Source organism: Anopheles funestus, chromosome 2RL (assembly GCF_943734845.2).
Source record: "Anopheles funestus chromosome 2RL, idAnoFuneDA-416_04, whole genome shotgun sequence".
In the NCBI taxonomy this organism is placed as follows: domain Eukaryota; kingdom Metazoa; phylum Arthropoda; class Insecta; order Diptera; family Culicidae; genus Anopheles; species Anopheles funestus.
The window spans coordinates 65,723,879-65,748,254 of NC_064598.1; the positions used below are offsets into that span (position 1 = coordinate 65,723,879).

General features: G+C 40.5%; 1 protein-coding gene across 6 annotated transcripts in view; it reads left to right on the forward strand.

Annotated features, from left to right (window-relative positions):
- LOC125765536 (uncharacterized) overlaps window positions 1–24,376 on the forward strand; it is a 118,316-nt gene that overhangs the window by 30,967 nt on the left and 62,973 nt on the right. For all 6 annotated transcript variants that reach the window (XM_049430785.1, XM_049430787.1, XM_049430781.1 and 3 more), the window contains 2 exons: window positions 5,318–9,237; window positions 16,670–16,767. In XM_049430785.1, the coding sequence (XP_049286742.1) occupies window positions 5,318–9,237; window positions 16,670–16,767 (4,018 nt within the window). The remainder of the gene's footprint in view (window positions 1–5,317; window positions 9,238–16,669; window positions 16,768–24,376) is intronic.

The window sequence follows — 24,376 nt, forward strand, 5'->3', positions numbered from 1 at the left end:
CATGCGTTACAGTGGCGAATGTGTGTGTGTGTATGTGTGGCTGATTGTATGTGTGTCCACGGATCCATAGCTCCCCAAACAGCTATGGGATTTTTGCAACGGTTTTTACCCCAATTTTTCTACTTCCGCCTGTTTAGGTGTGGGAGTAAAAATCTGGCAGAGATAAAAGCGAAGTAAAGGGATAGAAGCGTAAAGTGTCACGGATGTTCTCATGTTTCTCTATATACATGTGTGTTCACATTGGTCGAAAAGCAATGGCTTTTGCCCGGCGTTTCCAACCAGTGTTGAGATTACTGCTTGAGAGTTAAGCTTTTATCTTTCGCAGGCGTTTAGTACATTTTTTACCCAGCTTGGGTCCATTTTTTTGGTGTGTGTGTCTCTGTCGTCGAAAAAAAAAACGCCGACTGTCACGACTTGCATGAAGCTCCATTGGGGAGTGCTAAAATGGTGATAAAATTATAAAAGCTCTACCGAGCAGAAACGACATGCACGGTGTTTGTCGACAGCAGTAAAAATTAGCGGTGAACCGATTTTTCTATATGTTTTTACGAAGCGGGAGGTTTATGAATCACTTTGCATGTGCATAGCGTGTTTTTTACAGGGTAGTAAAGGTAACATGTGAGCATGTGTTACAAGGAACTTGAAGTAATTCACACCTTTCCACTCAGCATTTCTGCGTTAAATAGAATTGCGCCAAATATAAAAATCAAGAAATGTAAGCATTTCACAAGAACCTGCGCTTGGAAGGGAAAAGGTTGAATGCTGGCGCAGGTGGTAAGAATTGCACCCGTGAGAATAATTAATAAAATAATCCACAAGAAAGAACCGAGGTTATTATCACAAGGGCTCTTTACTATTCCAATTTTCTTCTTATACCTGCCGCTGGTATAGATTGTCGATCCCAGCGGAACGTTGTTCAAACGGCGATACCATCGATCCTGGAGAGGCTGTCTGTGTTGTACGATTGCATCAATTTGCTTGAATGCTAGCAGTAGCAGGAGAAACAGAAAAGGGGCAAAATCAATTACCCACTACTCTGTACCTTGGTCCGATGATGTAGCATTTCGATGTAGAACTTGGTTTGCGAACGAGCTGGACGCTCGATAGCAATCGACTCGTTCTCTCGTTGGTACTTCACATAAATTCTGTCCCAAGTGACAATCAGAGACTTTCCCCGATGGCAATTATTTGATAAGTCTGTGTAAGCATTATTAATTGCAATAAATTGTGTGATAAAGGTGGGGTGAAGTTATAATTACGGATGCATCCAGCCGTTTTGGGTGGGTTCAAAGCAACTCTTTTGCGAATATTGCGAGTGCACATCCTGTCGAGTTAGAACAATGGATACGGTACACAAGGAAAACTGCTTTTCCTTACATTCGTTTCCACAACTAGTAACACTAATCGTCTTTCCTTTTTGGTTCGTACCGCACCGATTATATTAGTTTTGGGTGTAGTTCTGTAACAGCCCCCCCAGCTGCTGTGCCATTCTGACAGCAGAGACAAGTGTACCCGGCACAGCTAAGGATTCCCGTTGGCTAAATCCCGTCCTTCAGTGGTTCTTTTATATCCGCGCATAAGGTTGCGCATTGTTGTTTGATAGCAATCACGAACACTGGCACGAATAGCTCTAGAACTTTGACGTAAACTTCCCGACGGAAACAGGAAGGAAGTGGTGTTGTGTTGCGTTTCGAATGAGGTATAATATTTCAGAGGAAATTTGAAGCGATCCTTCCTTGTCATATGATGGCCGGTTGTACACTTCGCTGCCAACCAGGACGCCTCATGCGAACAATATGAACTCTATTTGTGGAGTGTTTTCTTCTTGGCCCAGTTCTTCCTGTTCCAGCTGTGCACTTATGTAACGTAACAGTGGATGCACTTTTGTGTTACTTGTGCTGCTGCAGTATTTAGAAAATGGAAGTGACCTCGCATAATGGAGTGCAAGGATTCAGTGTAGATTTCTTTTCTACGTCTCATTGCCATCGGGCACATTCATGTATCTGGGCAATCTTGAAAGATTTGTTTAATTTTTTTATTTTTAGCGTTTATTTTACAGTATTTTTTGTGCTTCTGAACTTGTTTATCTATACATCTATAAATTCGAATAGTTTTAGTAAGATGACTTCTTCTGTAGCAGTTTTATTTTATTTTATATATTTTATTTATTTATATAGTTTATTTATTTAATTAAGAATTTTTGGTTATTTACCTACTCCACCTTTCCGCCCTAAAATAGAAACACATGTTTAAATTTTATGAAGAGAAAAGCGAATTGTAACATTTATTGCACCACAACTTTCTAAATACTATCGTTGGAATACTTTTTTGATTTTTTGTCTCTAAAATTATTGTACTTTAATAATTAATTTCCATAATTTCCTATAAAATGGGTTTAAGTAAATTAGTTGCATAAAGCTAAAATTCATTTAGAGTATTGACAACTTAAAAATACAAAAGTTTTTATACTAATTATAAAAAATGACCATAAAAGGAGTGCGTTATGAAAAATATAGATAAAATATTGTTATCACTGTGTACCGAAAATTATTCATTACATCTAATGCGCACTGCAATTACGCAATACAATAATCGATCGCACTGCTGACCAAGTTCGCGATCGCGTGCCCGACACGCTATAATTATCTTTAAATTGCATTTTTCTTATGCACACCTTACTTTTCGCCAACGTCCATCACTCGTCAATTAGCTGCAGGGGCTTCAAACAATTGTACCGACACAACCATTAGCGATATCATTCTTCTAATTTGGGAGCTTTTATAGTTAAAAAATCGATTGCAGTACGTGCAACACATAGGCGTGGGTGCGCGCATCGTAACATAAATGAAACGCCTCATCCGCCGTTACCGCATTGCCCAAACGTGATGTGTGTCCTCTTATGCGATACAATTTGAGCATTCGAGGATCAAACGGACCGAATATTGGAGTATGCTTTTTCACTTATTCATTTTTTTCGCATGCTACAGCAGCAGGTTCACTTAAACAGAAACCATTACATAAGTGTTCGGATTTTTACATGGAAAAAAACAATGATACATTTATTTTGGTTTAAACTTCCGTTTCAGTGAGTAGTAATATACATATTTAAAGATAATATTCTTTGCTGCGGGAAATTAATATTACATGACAATTGCAAACTTTAAATTCATAAATCTTTTCCAAGCAATATATTTTTTAAGTTTCATTCATTGAAAATGTTTCTCTCTTTAACTATAAACTGTGATCGATTGATTAAGCACGCATTCGGTACAGCAAAACGGTTCGGATGCACAAAATTCAGACAATTGAATAATGGTTTTGCACACATTTTATTTACACCTTTCTGCAATGCTACATTGTTGCAGCTTTTCGTTTACCTCAACCCTAGTGAAATGTGGCTCAGCAAAAAGAAACCAAAAAAAAAAAAACATTTTGTCAAAATTTATGTTTGCAAAATTTTCTGCCCGAAAACGGAGAACGTAAATAGCGCTAAATATCGTTGTTTGTTGCACGGCAGATACAGCACAATGATGGTACTGCTGCAATTGTCCTCTTTTTGTTTTTGTTTACTAAGTGTTGCAGTGGAAAGCATATTGATGTGTGTGGTTCTGTATGGCAGAGAAGCTGTGAAAATAAATCATTCAATTATTTCCGCGCGATTGAAGGGTAGAAATAAGTGAACCAAATAATTTGTTTTTAATTGTTAATATATTTATGCTTGTTTGTCGATCGTCAGTTAGCACATATGCTAATGATTATGAACACTCCAGGCATGCCGTATTATAGCACCATTTGATTTACGATGGCGTCATTATAGTGGCCATTTTTTGAAATGCATTTTGGTCTTTAGTTTCGGTTTTATTTGATGTCATTAACATGCAATTTTTGACAGTTGATATTTATGTTTTCTATGTTTTTAAACTTAACTATAGATCATTTCAAAACTCACTGTATCGTTTGTCATGATCTTCAATCTGTTGCATTAATTAGCATGAATAATTTCCTCTACCATAACTATCGTCATCTAGGAAAGCAGAACAATGTGTGTTTTGGGGTTGGAGCTGAGTTAAACGGATCTAGACCGAATTATGAAAAGCGCCCGAGCGCTCGTGTGCTTAAGTTTATATCGATAAAATGTGTATCTTTCGCTCATTTAACTGTATTACAACCGCACGGTTGGTTTCATTTTGCATACATTAGATATGCTGTAGGTGCATTTCAGTAGTTGTGGCGGGTCGTACGAGTTGATCAGATGGGAAAGTCTCAAAATGCATTATTCGTCACGTTATGCTATCCTTTGTAGAGTGATGAAATGCTTCGGTTTTCCCCGTTGGGATTAGTAGAAGAACTTCATGTACAATTTATTCGGTTATGATAATTCGTCGTTTTGGTAGCTTAAACATTTGTTTGGTTGCTCGTGTTGAAACAGAACGATATTTTACGGGTAATAAATTTTGCATTTTAACCATTTTACAAGAATTCTCTATGTGCTACAGAAGCTTATTCGAGAAGCTAATGGCTTCATACAGTATTCATATGGTAGCATAAGTTGCATAAGACTTCTTGCTTGTAAACGAATGTACGCATGTCAATAATACCATGATGAATAGTTAGTGGCTGGTAATTGGTCACAGATAGTTAGACGCTAGGAACTTCCAGCACGACAAACGTTCTAGAGCTTAATGGATTTGTGTAGAATTCTTGGTGTTGTATGGTTTTACAACCATTTTCGGGTTTTGTTTAATGACTTGGCCTCTCTGACTTGCATTACCGATAGCTGAATAGTTAGACATGCGTGTTTGTTTTCGTATAGTTAGCTTTTGTTTAATTATGGGAGGTTAAATTGGTCTACAAATTATATGTACGGTAGAACTATTGATAGAGTTCCAGTGTGCTCCTGTGTAGGAAACCTGTAATATGGATTGTATTTAATTTGGAAATAATATAAATTGGACAGGGCAATTAAAACTAGCTGGGAGAGAAAATCTGAAATTGTACGCGAATTAAAATCTGACGAAAATATAGTTGGAATAAAATAATTCTTTCTTGGAATAAAATTATAATTTCGTATTCAGATATGTGTCCATACAACACAGACAATACAATGTGTACAATGCGATGGTAAGCAAATGAGTAATCAGCAACATACCGCGTCACCTTCCACGGCAACGTGACTTCAAACGACGACGGCAATCATTTGTAGGGTTTCCTGAAGTGACTAAGTTTCGCCTCACTTGACTAATCCTGGTGCAGGTGCTTTCCACAATACATGACGCTAATTGTAGTTTCATTTTTTGTCACTTTCTTGTATTCACAGGACTCGGCTCATTCGCGCATCCCCCGGCCAGATGGTGTGAGCAGCCGCATTCCAGTGCCGGGAAGTTTTCGGATACCGAGCACCACCGCGCGGCTTCCTTCGAAACGAGGCGCACCTCAACCACCGGCCACGCCGATCAGTTTTCTGCGGCCACCGTCGCAGGGCCGATCGGGCGCTATTTCTATCGCGCGTTCCTATTCTGGTGATAAATTGTTCAACGGAGAACCTAGTCCGTTTCCGCTGTTGACCGCTTCTACGCCGGCGCCGGCACAGCTTCGCCTGGGGCTGACGACACCGAAATCAAGTGGCTTGCCATTTCTGAGGAAGCTAGAGTTGGTCGCTTCGGGCACGACCGAACGCTTGGAGGACATCAAACTTTGCCAAAGGGAATTCGCAATCCCCAGCGACGACGACGAGGATGGTGAAGTGCAATGTGGACCCGATGCGACAGTGCAGATGTTGGTGGACGAATCGCTCGAGCTGGTAGGAGCGAACAGTACGGATAATCTGCTGGATCCGCCAACGACGGAGCTGGCGTGCAGTGAAGAAAATGCGACCGTCATTATTGCGAGCAGGCACACGCCGATGTACGCTAGGAATGAACATACCGTAACGTTACAGCGTGATGGAAACGTTACGTACGAGATCCGACGTAGCGGAACCTTCGTAAAGTCCTCCCGAGAGTCCTTGAATTCTCCCCAGGATCGTCCACGTCCACCCGTGCTGAGTCAAACACACACTCGCAGTCATACTTCGCTGTCATCGAATGTTCTTTTGGGACTGACGAAAACATTCCACCGCGAAAGCACCGAAAGCATCGATTCTCCGGTGCTAAATCTTACGCGAACCATGCCCTTTCGACGTCCCTCTACTGGGGAGCTGATTCTAGAGGAGGATGGCACTCGACGGCCTCCAATACTGAACTCGACGATGGTCAACGAGCGGTTACTGAACGTTACGCAAAGCATTCCTAACATAACGCAGGAGCTGCTGTATGCGGACGTCAGTCACGAACCCTGCCAGGCGCCTGGGGATAGCGTGCTGAACAGAACGACATCGGTAGAAGAGCAAAAGGCGCAACGAGGATTAGGGGCTGGAAGTAAAACGAAGCTCAATCGATTAACGTTCAATCTAGAAGAGTCGGTAAATTTGATGCGGTTTAGTCCGGTCAGTAGGGGAAGTAACGATGGACAAACGAAAGTGTTTAGTTCAACGCTACATTCAGAATCGATGGCTATTCCGGCTGCAACAGGTACCGGTAGCGGCCAAGGGATGCAATTAGCTGGAAGTCAGCACAGTACCAGCATGTTACTGATGGATATCAGTGCACAAGATCGAACGCTAGTTCCTTCAGAGTTGGACCTTGAACGAGACAGAATGAGCGACGATGAGGAGCACATGCCGGGCTACTCCATAGGGAGAAGGAATATCGATCAACGTGAAGCAAGCATAGAGGCGGATGTGAGCGCTGGGAAGGAAATATTCGACCTGACTCTTGATGAACCAGAGTCATGCTGTCAGGATGATGAGCAGCAGCAGCAGCAGCAAAATCAAACTTATGCGCAGCAGGACGTCGTACTACGGCGGCATTTGGAAAATCGTTCCAACACAGTTCCACCACCGAAACAGCGATTCTCATTTGGACTCGATCTGACCGAGTGCACGTTGGATTGTTCGATTGAGCTGTGCGATTCGTCACTTTCACTGACCAAACCCGTCCATCTGAAGTCACCCACAAGCTCACTCACAAAGCAGGGTTCGTTTGAGATGGATGAAAGCCTCGGCATCCTAACGCCCGATCAGATGAAGGAATTTCTCGATTCGACCACGACCAACACCAACACAAACAATACGAATAACGCGGCGAACGCTGCTGGCCTGGAGCTGCAGCTAAACACGGGCATGGGTGGGAGTGGTAGCGTTAGCACGGGTGTGGCACATCATCATCACAAGCACGGAGCGTTGCAGCATCACTGTCGCATCGATCAGACGCCCTCGCCCGAAGAGCTGCCACTAGATCCGGTGGGCGTTAAGACCGACATGTCAGATATTATGCTCCCGGCAGAGCTGTTGCTGATAGCAGGTGGTCCTCAACCGTACGGCGGAAGTGTGGGTGGTGGACAAGTGAATGTCGGTGCTACAGGTGGTATGAGTGAGCTGTCCCAGGCAGATTCCGACCCGAAAACGGATCAGATGACAAAGTCTGCCACCTCGTCGAAGGTGTCGAATAGCTTCATCACGAGCATTACGAGTATTACGAGCCTCGACACGGGCTACCAGGGTGATGGAGAAATGTCTCGACCGGCGAGTCGCGGAGCCGATCATTCACCGTCGAATGGGCCGCGCGTAAAATCTGCACTTGGTGGAGGCGCCTGGCAACCGATGATGGCTGCCGCTGTTGCTGCAGTGCCGCGGCGTCAGGATCCGATGACTGATTCGGATTTCTTCACCGAAAGCGATGCAGACGATGTATTTAACCGTGGCGATGCTCGACGAGCTCAGATCATCGATGGGCAACTGTATGGTGCGCCGGGTGGAGCGGGTGGAATAGCGGGTGCACAAGGTGCGAATGCCATATTCAATGCGATAGACGAGCAGGATGATCAAGATCTGCAACAGCAGCATCAGCACCCAAATCACCAACAACTGCACCAGGATGGTGGTCAAAATGAAGATTCGTGCATGGAGTCAAGTGGAATTTTTACTGACGTCGAAAATCGGGCCGATGATGATCTTGTGCAGCGCCGGGCAGATGATCAACAGCGCGCAGAGGCAGCTGCTGAGGGAAACAGCAACAGCAGCAGTTGCGGTCGTCGAGGTTTTGATGAAGAACAGCAGCAAGCAACGGACGATATGAGCCCGGACGTCTCGACGGATACGATGAGCAGCAGTAATAGTCAGAACTTTGTGCGAGCTTCCGAACAACAGCTCACACGAGATGATGATCCAAACCAGACTTGCAAATTGGTGCTCGACGAACGCGAGAAAGACATAACAAGGTGCTGCGATGACGGCAAGCCAGACTTATCGCAACACATCGGAGCTTCCCCGAAGGCAAACGAACACCACTACCATCAGTGCGCGATTACGACGATGACGGCGTTGAAATCTGACGGTGATATTGGTACCGTCGCCGGTACGACAGCTGGCGCTAGTTCTCCTGGTAGTGGTGGTGGTGGCATCGCCGTCGCTGGGAACGTTGCGCGCCGTTGCGATGCCGACAGCTTCCACGATGTCAGTGGTAAGAGATCGGTCGCGACCAGCGGCAATAGTACTAACAGTGCGACCAGCAACAACGGTAGTAGTGGCATCAGCGCTAGTCGTAAGCAGCTCAAAAACGAAGCAAACCGTGGTCTAAGGAAACATCACCAGCAGCATGCTGCTGGCGCGGAAATGTCCGCCTCATCCACCGTTTCGTCGCGTACGGATCGTTTAAGCAAGACGCGTCTTTCGAAGGATTTGCCGGAGTGCACTCGTAGTAGTGGGGTTTCGATCGACGAGTGCAATGCGGGATGTGACAGTGCTGTTGGTGACTGTGATCAAGAAAATAAGCGTCCCAGTGTGGGGGGTACGCGTGGCAATCTGGGTGTAAGTGCACGTGGCGGTGGTGCCACAGGATCCAATTTGAGCTTTGTGAAAAAATCCAACACCCCGAACAAGTGGGACGCGGTGATGAGCAAAATTGCGGAAAATAAGTCAGTGATGAGGCGTAATTTCAGTGACGTGAAGTCACGCATTAGCTGTGGAAGTGGAGTGATCAGTGCAGGTGCATCGAAGGGGTCAGCTACGTTGTTACGGCGGGACTCGCCCGCAACAAACACCGCGACCGGTTCGCTGAAGAGCCCACCGTCCGAGTGCACCAGTGTTGCAAGCCGAAGTTCCGCACACGGCAAACGAACGATCTCCGGATCGGTGAAGAGGTAAGTGACGAATGAAAGGGAAGGTGGGGCACGAACACATTTAGTGCCGGTTTGAATAGTTTTCTCACGTGTGTTTTCGTACGCACATGCAACGTTTTGAATGTCTGATGCAGCTTAGTGTTCGCTCGAGTTCGGTTCGATCGTTTATCAGTAGAGTAATGTTTAAGAAGGTATGCTTTGAACTGGGGATAGGAACAGTTGTGTTCGGGGTCAGGTCGTGGCGTGGTTATGTAAAATAAAGATTGCACCTTCGCTTTGGAAAAGGTGTTTCGTTGTGAATGCCCGACCTCAGAGCGCAAAGGTTAGCGTGAGCTTATGCATTGTGCAGGGGTGAGCAACGGCTTAATTTTTTTTTCAAAAGAAAAATTAAGTTATTAAATTAGTTTTTAGTAAAGTTTTTAGATTTGATCAAAGTATTTAAAATAAAAAAAAGTGCTAGTAGAATTTAAATCTTTTCTCAGACCTTATTAATCATTTCAGTCAGACTCTCAGTCAGTCTGATCAATCAGACCTTATGACTCATTTGATTATTATTCTGAAAAATATTTTGAAAAATAAGTATAAATGAGTAAATAAGAAATATAACATGAATTACGTCAATAACTCCAAAATTTGCTGTATTCAAGAAACTTTAAACATTTATTGATTTATTATAAAAAATAATCACTGCTCAGTTTAGATTAGCTTCGAATAAATTTACAGATCCTTGAACACCTACTCTCTCCTACTATTCAGTAGGAGCATTTTCCCGCCCATATTCAATTGGAGCTTAAAAAAGATAGTAACAAATTAAAAATCTTTGTGAAAATACTTAATATTATTGTATTTATATGCACCAAGTCTTCGATTGTTCAACCCTGCTTTAGCATGTTTGCGTGAGTTCTGAGACCTAATGGAAAGACCTCGATACCAGCGGCACCTTGGTTGTGTGGCCGCGGCGTCGTCAACATTATCTTCACTAACTCCCCCCCCCAAAACACACGTTGTTGGTTGTAGTCGTCAACCTCGTCTCGTGCACCTGCTCCTTGGTTCCCCTTGCAAGTAGGCCCAATTGCGCATGCATGCCTTCTCCAATGCCAATGAACAGCAAACACAGTGCGGTTATGCTGAAGCGTTTGATGTGTGCTGCATTGGTACTGGCATCGACATCGTCTAGTACCGGGTGGAACTACGTGTTTGGATCGATTTTGTGAATCGAATCAATACTCGTGCCCGTTGCCTCTCGCTCACTCTCTTGTACCCTCCAGCGACAAATACCATCGTGTCGGGATCTGATGCTTTCCTGGCAGCAGTTTGAAGGAAGTCGTACGCAATCAGCCATCAGAAACGAACAAACAATCGAACATTATATGAAACATTATTTCGAGATCAAGTTTTTGTGTTGATTGTACAGGTAGAGGGATGGTTGTGGTGAGGGGTGTGGCGTTCATTTCAAAACCTAGCTTTTTGGGGGGTTTCTTTGTGTATTGTCATTTGAGAAGCACCACGTGTCATAATGGAGGTGTGGAACGTTGTTTAAAATCTTAACCAGCATATCAGTGGTTTATTATTTTGATAATCGCTTTGCACAACCATTCTGCACTATTGTTTCATCATCGTGGCACTGTTTTTCACATCCCCGTCACGTATGGAACACAAATTTGTGAGTGCCAAAATGATCGCCCCCAAAAATTTGTAACACCTTCACAAACGTGATAAGAACCTAATTCAACAACGAACAAACCTGTTTCGCTACGTCTTAAGTACAACATGACCGGTATGACGACGCTACTTCAGATCGATCATGCATTCGGCGGTCTTGCTTGTCCTTCCTTTGTAACCGTTTCTCGCGCCGAGTCAGGCATCTCGGCGGTTTCCATCCGTCACTTAGCGCAGCAGCGCGTATCACGCATTTTAGCATCAATTCTCAAGCTTTACGATCATCTCATGCTGTCCACACGTGTGTGTATGCGTGCCATGTTTTACTGCCCCGGCACAATTACGTCATCGTGGATAGGGTGAAACACAAGGTAGCGCACAATTTACATACATCAACAGTTCGTGCACCACTCGCGATATGGCATTTGAACAGTTTTATCTGTCGCATCGGAATACTCAAACGGACTGCTAGTGGTTTATATTTTTATTTTGGATTCCGGTTCCTTTTGTTGCTTTTTTGTTGCAAGTTTCTGGTTAAATTAACTTAAAAAAAGTTGTTTTCGTGAACTAGAACTAGAGATTTGTCGGACGATGAGGATGATCATAAAAATCAAAGTTTTATCTCGACCGAGTGTTAATGTCCACATTGTGATAGTATGTGAGCCCCTCGTAACCGTTATCCTGTGTTAACATAATCCATGCTTTCTAGAACCCGGCAAACCATCTGAGACATCGGGTCGGAATTTTTCGAGTGAAAAGGTTCAACACGAGCTAATGCGATTCATGTTAATTGCTCGTGCAAAATGGTTTGCTTGTCTTTCGTGAAACTGTTTGTTTTCGAACAGCTAAAATTCAGACAATTTAGATAATGTGTTAGCAAACTTTAATCAGACATTTCCTTTCCAACACGATCCCTGCATGAGGCTTTTACTTTGTTTGAGACAAAACTTCGTTCTTTTTTTCTATTTTATACATAAACCCTTCTTGAGTTCGAGTCCGTTTTACATACGTAAGAGATTTACTGACGGTTTTTAGGTCTTTAGCATCTTTATGGCGCACATTTATTGACACCATGTTCGGTCAAAAATTCCAGACAACGTGTGTCGGAATGTATTGACAATGAAATCAAATTGTTTGCACAGTTTTATTTGCCGTGCAAATTGGGTGGATTGAATGTGTTCGCCATTTCATGCTGATATATGAAAATTCTGAGACTTTTTGTTGTTGTATATGTATGTTTAATAGAATTTTGGTTGTATTCGTTGAATGTTTCGAAAAAAGTAAGGTTTCAGACGTCATTTTGGAAGTGCATCATCGCAAACATCGATGATATTTTTTTATTGATAACCAAACCTTATTTACACCACGGGTGTCATCGGGTTTTGGTTTAGATTATACCAACGTCAGATGGTTCTGTTGTGTAGATAGTGTGGACAAAGGTATAAAAAATGCTTTTTTCTGATTACACTTTCAAATCACGTGTTTTGACCATATTTAATCGTTGCATTTCGTTGTGTTTGTTTTAATGCAAGGCACCATGCTGATACAAGTACAAAACAGAGCAAACGAAACACAAAAGATTCATTAATGCCATGACCAGTGGATCATTGGGCGTAGTGTAATGAAGTACTTTCTACCTTCTATTGATTTGATAGTGCGCTTGATTGAAGAACCATCGCTATATTTCGAGCCAACTGTCGCGATCAGTACACCATTCCGGCTGTTTGTGTCATTAACAGCAGTCAATTAAATCTAATGAATATTGATAACGCTCGTCACCTATTTGCATCCAAAGTCATTCAGCGCCATGCAGGCGGGATACGAGCTCATGGTGCGATGCATTTTGATTGACACTTTGAATCGATAATGACGTGGACAAAAAAAATGATTCCATTGAATAATGTCCCTCTATGAGCTTTCTCCAATTTTGGTAGCGAAGCGCAGGAATTTTGAGCGATATTTGCGATGTGATTCTAGTGGATTGCCATGTGTGGCTTTAAATATTTTTATAACGAAATATTTTCATATGTCAATTTTTGTCATATCTGCAAAAAAGGATGAAGATTATTTTGATAATTATTACAATTAAGATTATTTGTACCCCGCTCTTATTTTATCATACAAAACCGCCCAAAACATTTAATATCAACAATATTAAACAAATAATATACCAGCACTATTATACTAAAATATATCAGACAATAAAGACAATTATTTTAAAATTAAATGTCTTTAGCCAAATTTAAATAATTAACGAATTAATTTATAGGTTACGAAACATCAATTTCACCTTCTTATTACTAGATTAACTGGGAGTTAGTAAGTTCTATGTTTGAGGACATAGTATAGTCAAGATTTGATATCGGCAGTCATTTGTAGTAGTAGACCTCACCTTGGTAAATCAATTATTTTACTTAAGATAGACAGATTGAAGTTATAATACGGCAAATGGCGTAATAATAAAATAAATAAATAAATAAACAGCTTGAAGAAAGTGATGAAAACAAAAAGTGTAATTAATTCTGTTTTTTAGTATGTTCCGGTATGAGATAACTTAGACTCAGTCCATTACACACAGGAAAAGAATGAACTACAGGTTAAATTGTTACATACGCCAGTGTCTCAGTGCCACTCATACCAAGCATTTGTTTCAATTAATGACTCAACATTCTTATGTAAGATCAGTGTGTTTGATATCACTTGCAAGTAAATGCATGTATCTCTTTCTCTCAAACACACACGTAATACGTAACTCTACTGGTGAAGGCTTGGGTCAGTTAAAGAAACGCAAATAACACACAACCACTGCACTGTTCGCCCACACAATATGTTGATGGTAGTGGATTGTAGCCCAACATCGACAAATCCTCTTGCGTCCGCAAAAGATGCATCGGACATGAAGCATCGCAGTCTGGTGGAACACTGTAGTATAATAGCGACGAAGAGAATGATGATGTTGATGGATGTGGATTACACGCTTAATTAGTTTCTACGAACCGCCGGTAGCAATCATGTGTTTGCCCTGCTCGGTTAAACGTTATATCTTGACCACTCAATGTTACCGCCGAGTGCAATTGGTAATTGTAGGGCCACGAGACAGACACGCATGCTTCAACGATACCTCAATTGTAGGAAGAATCAAAAGTGTGTTTAAGGAAACCTTATGATTTTGGAAAGTTAATTAGGTTAATAAAACAATGATGGCGTTGGAGATGTTTTTTTGTCTACATACATAACTGTTTCGTCGTTGTCAGGCCTATGAATGATGTAATAGAGTTTCATAGAAAATTCACTTCATTTGTTTACTTATTTTTACCTGTTGACTACACATTTAAATTATTTAATATTTACAATAAATCTTCAATTTTAGAAATTCAACAAGCAACAGAAGGTAGACTGTTTGAAGCTCTTAAATACTAATTGTTCAGGATGAGGGCAGGAGTTCATTTGAATATTGGAAATATTCATGGGGAAATATGGGAAAAGATAGTAACGAAATAATTTAGTTTTTATATAAAATTGAAATAATTTTGTTGAGATACTTCTCCATCTTCACTTATTTTCATTTTTAGTCAAGTTCATTTGTTTTCCCAAATTCTAGGATATATTCTAGCGAGGATGTCGTAACAGCGTCTGTCTGGTTTTGTGAACCATATGATTTATTTGCAAATTGAAACCATGCTGCTATTTACGATACAATATATAACAGGGCTAAAATTTAATCAAATGGAAATAGAACATTCTCTTGCCCTGTATTCTAGTAGCGCCTTCGCTCGAAGAGATATTTCCTGGAACAATGGTAGGGTTAGTATATTCTGTGAGGTGTAATAAAGTTAGAATTAGATGCAACATAAAGGGTCCATTCTTACATTGTAAGCTCGAACACTGGTTTTGTGATCGGGCCACCTGTGTTTGCATTCTATTCTCGGATAAAGGACGCAATAGATGAATCGATGTGAACACTGCCGGATGGCTATAACCCATTGATTTACTGCTAAATACAGCGTGAGCATGAGTATCATCCGGCCAGATTGTAAAACAGTTCCGGTGGTCTAGGAAGGCATACCGAGGATACTCTGGTACAAGTACAGGTGTCCATGGAATCATACACCTTGTGATGAGCGATTGAAAGGGAATGAAACTGCAGTTGGTTAGCGAGAGAGCGAGAGAGAAAGAGGCAAGGGATAATAGGCAATGAGGAAACCAAACCACAGGACGATAAAATTGTGCATGGCCGTTAAGGGACGTTCGGCTTGTCTACGCTTGCTGTTATGCTGCAAATTTGTTTGCGATGTGTCGCACACTGCACCGTACACCGTTAACAGTGTGAGCTTGATTTAGACGATGCTTTTATCACGATTGTCTACAATAGATAAATGCTTTACGAAACCGGGAATGGAACAGTTGTTTCATTAGAATAGATATAAAATAAACAATATTTTCTACTTTATCAGATAATCTTCATATACCTTAAGCAATGCTATGTACGTGAACAGAATAATACAGAACAACAGAATAACGGAAGGATCGAATAATTTATTTACTTGGAATTCGTGTAGCAGTTATTTAAATTAAGTACCATTTATAATTTGAAACAATTACAGAAAACACCTTATTAATGTTATGAAGAAATTAGTGATATTATATCAAAAACTTCAGAATGAAAACAAAATTAACATTAATAAATAATTGCCAAATAAATTGATGCATCATTGCGTAATGTAAAAAATTTCACTTATTTCTGCTCTATTTTGTTTCAAAAGTGCTAAACCAATTGACTTGTTCATGTAAAATCGGCCATCATGTGCAAAAAACAAAAGCTGCCACACATTGCGCAAGCAAAGGTTTAACATTCCTGAGAAGGCATTTCTTCATGGCGAAGGTACGCTGGGAGAGGTTAATCTGTTTGACCAAGTATTGGTATGGGTCATTTAGTGATCATAAATAAAGACCTATAGCTAACCTGTAACTTGATTCTTCTGGTGAACGTTGTATCTAAGTTGCTTGCTTATTCGTGCGTATCTGTAAAGAGAATGTCCGGTGTTTCTCTGTATACCGTGAGAGGACATCATCGATTGACCTTGACTGTGCGAACATCTCTGGTCGATAAATTATTTATTTGTTTAGAAAAATGAAATTCCTATGCAGTAGGTAAGCAACGTGAGCTATGTACAGTGGATGAAAAATGATGTGATTTTGTGCATTTTTATTATTGAATTCCTTTGCTTTCATCAGTTCATACAAATATTCAGGGTTAACATATACGCTAGTTTTACTATGCTTATTAAATTCTTAAATACATTTTTCCTATGTTCTTTGTTGAATTTTAATCAAATATTTTACATTTCTACGACACAAATAATTGTTGTTTTGTGAAACAATGAGTCACTAAAGATAATGTTGAATATTTTGTCACTATTTGTAGTTTTTGCTGTTGCCAATGAAGCTTCTCCAAAGGTTTTGCTTCTATTTTTACGATCTGCTTAAAGATTAACACGTCAAAAAAAGCAAACGAACCAAAATATAACTTTGCATGTTTATTGACAGGCGCAAATTAATGTAGAATTTCACGTGGTCAAGCCCTGAGCGTCTTTCTTATCTTATCGGCTTGGAAAAGGTGCGCCAGCGTAAACGAAAGTGTCACTTATCAGTCCAGGGATGGGGTTTCTCCGTGTATCTAAATACAAACCTTGACATGTTTTCGTTATTTTCTTTTGCAAGCTATTTCTTTCGTTTGTTGAAATTAATCTACAGAAACTGATGTTAACACAATGTTTTTTTTTACTTCTTTCAGAGGACGTACACACAGCAAAGATAGTGAGCAAAGCTCGCTGAGTGATCTTAGCCTGTCCGGAGGCTCACCGAAACTAACACTGAAACTGCCCAGCAACCGTAAGTAAAGTTTTATTTTCTTATTTGTCTAAAAAATTCTTTTATTCTTAAACAAAAATATTCTCGGGGATTTTTTCGTAACGAAAAGAGAATATTTTTAAAGAGTGAGCAGGTTTGTTGCTACTTTACTATGAAATCTTGTGTAAAAGAAATGTTTTGCGGGTTGCATACATTTTGGCGAATATCGACTTTCGCTGAGGTGGTCAAGCAGGAGCAATTGAATGAGCAGATAAATACTGTTTAAGTGGAAAGAAATAAACATTTATTTAATGATATTATTATAAAAACTGACAAAGAAATTGCCACTTAGCTGGTTTGGTACATCATGCCAATTGAATATTGATAAAACAGTATGTTTCTGATTTAAACTAGTATTTTATAGGTTCTTATTCGACTAAAATTCATAGTGATACGAGATGTTTGAAACCATTTTAAATTTGCTCAATGATTATTACTTTCTGAGGATGATTCTTTATCCTTGAATAAAATGCACAATAGTTCGCAAAATTATACTTTAGCTTACACGCAATAACGCTGTAATCTTCATACAAGCTGCCACAATGAAAAGGGTTGCCGATGGTATAAGACAAAGTTTCCCTTTATCTCACTGCCATAGCGGCGGAAGCTGAGCCTATCTTTTGCTCTCCGACGATTTGGACGGATGGTTGAAAACTTTCATAACCAAAGTAAGTTCTAACGGCTTCTGTTCAGTTGAGTTGTGGCGAAGGAAGTTGGCATGGAAAGTGTCAAGGCAAGTAGCATGGCAGTGGAACAAGCTGGCAGGATTTGGTGGAAGTCTTGGATTAAATTAGTTTCTAATTTTGGTGGAAACCGCAGTCCACCAGTCCATGGACTAACGAGCTTTTTCTGGTTGAAAGGTTGCAAGCACAAGGCGGATGTTGACACTTTAGGTAAGGATTGTGAGATGCATGAATAACTTAATCTGTCCTGAAAAGAAATATTTTAGTGGTATCGATAAGCTTTTTTGTTTCGAACAGCTGTTGCATTATTTTTCATGATGATTATACTATTAGTAACCAAGGTTAATAGAGTTATGTGCGGTAATTGGTCTAAATAAGCGAAAGTGATAACACATTTTATGAAAATATCTCGATCTGTTTATTTTTTGTTTTGGAGTTCAAACGAGTTCTCGGAAATAATTCTCTAATTATGGTTCCACCCAGCAAAGGTTCAAAGACCGTTAATTAACAAGGTGTTGCAACGGTTGCACGTTTGAGGCACAATCTATATTTCCCGCCAAGTGAACAAATTCCCAGCGCATGGTGGATTTCCATTCCGCCCAACATGGCGAAACATCATTTCTACGAGATGAAAGTTCATCGGTGTCTTCCCCCTGGTCAGGTGATATGTACGAGGTGATACACGATGGAGTGAGATGATCGAATAGCAAAGCATAAATCACCGAACTTATCAAAACTCGCGGTGGCTAACGGATCTCGGTACCGCGAATGGAAAAGAGAGTGTGCGCGCTAGCACGGAACACTGACCCTAGCGCAACTCGTGGAGCTGCGTGTGGGGCCGTTGCGTTGTGCGGTTGTGTGTTTTATTACGAAATTTAATTAGTTTCTAACTTCCCGGCACTCTTTCCACCGGCAAACAGGTCGATTATTATGATGATGTTGTCATTTGGGGAGTTTTATTTCATTTCTCTTCTTTCTTCTCTAGCTTGTTGTGCGTTTTTTTTAATTGTTTGCGGTGAAATGTGATCTGAAGATTAATCTACGGTTGCACCTAGTCGATGTTCAAAAGGAGGATGGCGCTGCTAATCAAATCTAATTTTCCAATGTTGTTCGTGCCAGTTTCCATTAATCAGTTTTTACGAGCGGATTGCTTTCATTAGGCTGGCCTTTTGTTTCACGTCACTGTGTGAGCCCGTGGGCACTTTTATGGTCCGACAAGGTGCCGGTACCATTTGTGCAGAAGGTGTTTAGGAGATGCTACTGAATAAAATGTAACGTGTATTACTATGCGGTCAGAGTTCCACATCGAAACGAATGGCTGTAACCCGGCAATGGATGTTAAGTGCATGTGCGTTCACGTTCATTCGCTGTGAAAAACGATTCAAGGGAAGTGTCGGTGGGATCAAGGGGGGTTAAAGTTAAAGCTCGGCTTTAGGTTATTTTTATTTTCACAGCGTAAATGGGTGTTAAGCGCCTCATCACACCTTGTTTCACCTGTATGCTTTAATGCTTGTAGGTTAGTGGTGAAGCTTTTTGGTTTGTTTTATTGTACAAAAATCTAAGCTTTATTATTTGTACAGTCGGAAGTCACTCTACTACACTCGCGAATGCAAGAAAAGCAAGTTTTCTTTTCATACATTGGAAAGCGATTTGTACGTGCGATTGGGTGAGTAATCAATTATTTTATTGGCTGGTGAAGAGGCTATTGAGTACAAATTGACCAGTTTGAAGTTGGTTTGCGTTTGCAACAGAGCGGAACACAAAACTTATGTGAAATAGATGAAAACATTGATGTAACTCTTTGGTTTGTTATGTTCGCATTATAAAATATTATATTTTGTTATATCTACTCGTACATACTTCAGTCTTTGGAGACGGACAATAGACTAAATATCGTAATAATTAAATAAATAAATAAATAATATATCTAATCGTACATTGTTTTACTCAATATGTTCAATATAGTTCTTTTCATTTAGGAATTTGCCGTATTGTCACGGATTACATTCAAAATTGGCAAACCAATTTACTATCAGTTTTATTACAATTAAATTATAAGTGAATGGAATTTGTTTTATAAAACATACTAGCAAACCAATACACTATCAAAATATGTTTCAAACAGACATTCTCACCCTAAACATATTTATGTTTTCGTTGAGCCGTTGGCGCTTGCACCTGAGCATTTCGAATGTTCTCTAGTGCTCTTCATTTCTCTCAAACCGGCTTACTACAGGGTTTCTGCATCGCACTGAAACAGACATCGGTTTATATTTTAATACTTTAATTTTTTTTCATTTTTTCATGTGTCTCCAATACAGTTTTGAGCATTTTTAATTCACAATTTTTTTGACTACAGGCATGAAAATAATTAAAAAAAAGATCAAATTATGTGCACAAGATAGCTTTGGTATTAAATCGTAATCATCATGAGAGTGGTTTATCTAAAAACACTTCCTGCAAACAAGGCACTGGCTGGAAGTGTTTTTTTTGGCACAATGGATATTTGATACAGTGGAGTACTGATTATCCGGGTATCTTTTATCCAGCTGTCCCATCATCGGTGCTGCTCCGAAGTGACAGGCGAATTGACATCTCCTTCATGGCTTAACGACCTTCGTTCACGCCGCCCACTTCAGGTTTACTAGACTTATTTTTGCAACGTAGTCGGATAGTTAATCCTTAATAATGGGGGTACGGTCAGGATGGGATAAGATGCAATTAGCTCAAGGTCGCCCAAACAGAGTTGTGCTTATTATCCGTGATATTCGCTTATCCAGCAAAGGCTGAGTTCCGATGAGCACTAATAATCGGTGTTCCATACATTACTTAGTTTTTAATTTGAATAACAGTATAATTAATCTTTATTTACTTCAACTCAGTTGTCATACTGTTTAGTAATTTAACTTAATTATGTTTCAAAACTATAATACAGCTTTTTATAAATGTTTATAAAATCCTAGTTTTAAGCTAGTATTAAGTAAGCAAGATTCTGGTAGTAAAAAATGTATGAAAAGTGATAATAATTGTATTAATTTCGTACGGCGATCATCAACCCTGTAACGGATTGCAGCGGTCGTTAACGTACCTGAAAAACTCTCCGATATGGAATCTTTGCCAACGATGCGTGTGTTTTTCTCTCACATTTCGTTAACGCTTCCTCTCTCAGTTCTCTTCTCTCGCTCGCGAACTTCCAAACACCTTCACCGTTTTGCGCGAACCGGCTTTTAATACGCGCGACCAGCTCGCGCAACGGCACACACCAATACGCAAAGCGTAATTCATTCCCGATCAGAGGCTGCATGGTTGCGCTGTTCCCCTGTTCGCGGCTGTTGCCACAACCATCCAAGTCACTGTTATTTCACCTTTTGCGAGTCAAGTTCCACGGTTTTTGGTCGCGTAGTTTGGGGTCGGCTGGTGCGTTTGACGTTTCGGTTGGTGCGTGGCGGTGCGCAAAAGGTGAATCTATTGAAACCCCCTAGCTCGAAGAGGAACGCGCGTAACTAGTCGTGTTGTTCGTGCAGCACAGAGTGCGATTGTGATCCGCAAATTTATATGAAAAATAGGCCATTAAGGGAAGATTTCCTTCCATCTGCGTGTTTGCAAGTGAGTGTCAACACATACGTACATTCGTGAGATGATTTTTCGGGAATAATTAGTTTAATTTAAGCGATGCCCTATGAAATTCCCTCAAAAGTCCCTTGGGCAGAAATCGGTCAATAGTTGAATGCAGTGTACAAAACAGTGTCCTCATCATTATGGGATAATTCAACGAATGTTGTGATCGTTTGTGCTGTTGTTGTTGCCGGTTCTTTGTGGTTGTTGTGTACATCATTTGCGTAACCTACGGGATTAGTGGTGACCGTGTGTACAGGGTGTGATGTGATTGATTACTGTTTGAAATCTTGTTTGTTATATGAGCCATTTATCTGTTTTGCGGGCGATACTCTTCCCGGTGCGCATAGAATATGTTTAGCTCAGGAAGGAATGATCGTATTTCAACCGGTCTTCGATCGGTTCCCCGTGTGTAACGTGATGATGTGTGCTTGTATACCCAACGAAAGTGTGTGAGAGTTTTGCGAGTGAGTGCGTTGGTCATTATCTGTCCCGGGGTAGGACAGAAACTCGTTTGAGGCAAAATTATTACTACCCAGTTGAGATTATTTGTTTAACATTCAGCTGTCCAACAAATTGGTCCGTGTGTGAGAGGGCGAAAGCAACCCCTTTTTCATCGGAATTACGCTCAGTAACAGATTAGCGTGGAGCATAAACAACTTGGCGGTTCCGCCAGCAGCTGATCGTGTTTAAAATTCAGGTTTTTAAAGTCCCTTTTTTGCAGATCCACGAGTGGTTCCAATGTTCCTACAATATTTGCATAAAATGTGCGAAGCTATTTGAATAAATTTTGGTCAAACGTATTCTTAGTTCAGTAATATCGAATCCACGACAATCTTTGCTAACGTGCATCGATATCGATTCGTTTCTTTAATATTCTTTTTTTCTATCGATATTCGTTTAATAAAAGAAGAAATGTCCTAAACTCTTTTCTTCATCTAAGTAGATAAGATTAAAGTGTACGTGCTGCATTCTTATCAAACGAAATGAAGATATCTTCTTTGTTATCATTGTCATTAGCGAAATTAGTTATTTTTATCGTTGCCACTAAACAGGTTCCTGTTTGTCTGTGGCCGGGTGCTATCAAAACAAGGAACCCAAGGTTTTGCAATTAAAAGCACGTACTCCCCGATTCAGCATTTTGTGGTGGCAAGCGGAATGTTTTAGCGATTGATTTTCATTTGGTTTATTTATTGGAAGCTGTTTCGTTTCGACTGTAGCAAAGGAAATCACGTCAGACATGGATGGTTATAAAATGCAATCAGTTGAACCTCACAGCACGGGACACATTCAGGGGGACAAATGATCGTTTATATGGTGAGCTGGAAAAACGAATGATAAAAAACCATTATCTACAAACATACATCCGTATTCATCGTTTTAAATTGCTGAAGATGAAGCCCTCGGTTTTATGCTTGATTGGATCTTTTTTGCGAATCCCAGTATTCATCTTGTTGTGTTTTGTTTCCAATTTTATTACACCCCGCTGCGTGTCGATTCTACCTGGACCATAGTTTGAGAATGCAGATTTTTCAGTAAAACATGTTTCGTTTCTAACAGAAAGGATTTTGGCGTCTTAAAACTTGTTTTTGGTAGCAAAAAAAAAAAGGTACAGTTTGTCTGTCCGCTCGTTCATGTGGTTGGCGGTAAGCGAAATAATTCCACCATCCGAAAGCCACCGTTGTTCGGTTTGTTGGTCTCACAACTTTTCGCGGTTTGAGCGCGGTGTATGTTTGTCTACGAAGAAACCTGGTGCTTTCGACTTTAGCGAACAGCATGATGAGATGTTTATCTATCTGCTCGACCGGCCAGAAGCTGGTGAATGTTTCTCCCTTGCAGAGACTTGCGAGCTGTAACCTTCCACGAGTCATGATCGCCAATTCCACTCCATTCCAAGGAGTACCTCCTTCTCTTTTTCGGTTTTGCTCTTGCAGCCTAGCAATTGTTCAACAGTCAGGAATTTCAAGGAGTTGTTGAGGTTTTTTTTTTTTTGGTGGATAAAATTCAGCTTTTATTGCCGGTCAAAACCCTATTTTCGAGTTGAGTGGCCAAACGTGACAACACATTGCAGACATTGGGGTGTGATGAACACCGGCTGCGAAAGTGTTTAGTCCTCCTACGTTGCGGTGTGGAGCATAAATTTTCAAATCTCTGTGCAAAGCGGAGAAGAATAGACAAAAAACCAACGAAATAAAAAAGAAACTATCAAGTTTGTAAAGATACCAAAGAAAAAACAAAAATCTTGTGCAATCGTTGAGAAATCTTGGACAGTTTATTATTTTTTTCGAATTAATACCTTTTTTTTTGGCTGTCAACAACCAAAGAATGTGCAAATTTGTTGAAATCCTAGGTTTCTCCGCACCGCAGAGTAATCGTTTTTATGCGTATTTGTATCCACCCTGATCAGACGATCATATGGTGGTGACGAAGACACATGTTTTGGATTTAGTCTTCCCGTGGATGTGACTATACATTCGTACCGTTTTGCCACTGTTAGTGTTTTTCGTCGTCTGATGTTTTGTTCACCAAAACAAAATAAAAACCAATACAGACCATTTTTCGGCAAAACGCTTGGAATGCTGACGCTCGATCCGAAGAGTGGTTGTTGTGCGGTGTTTAAGGCGCCTTGTAATGTGGTGCGGTTGCTAAAACTGCTCTCGACAAAGCAATAAATTGAACGATGTTGTTCCGTTAGGTTAAGGCGGAATCGGTTCTCCCTTTTGTGGGGATTTGCATAAGCAATGGGTGGAGCATAAGGTTTTTCGGAACGATGTTTGCATGCGAACAGTAAAGATGAGTCCTAGCCGCGAATGATCGTTTAACGGTGTGATGCTCTGATTTGGTACGGTTCATTGAATGTTAAATTAGCGATGTTGCATGATGGCAGTTTGCAACCGAGTGTTATTTCACGTTTTTCGTGCTCACAAATTGCCATCAAATTTATTTTTACTTTCATTCTTTTAGTGATAAATTGTTTAATTATTAGATCAACAACTGAAAAATCTGGTTTGTTTTCATTTTCTGCATTTGCGTGAATCAAATAAAGTGCCAAAACTTTTCACTCCCCATTTCTGTATAGTACGTTTCTTATCGCTGTAAAACAATCTTTCAACTCGTAAGGAAAAGAGCACACATAAAACAAAGTCCAGTTCATCCCTCATCCGATGCTACCTACGAAATGATACTTTATAGTTCGGAAAGGTTATCTCATCCCCTGGTGAATAAATACAATCCGTAAAACCACACTTTCAGCTCGGTTGGTTTTATTTCATTAGAAAGAACACTCTTTGTGA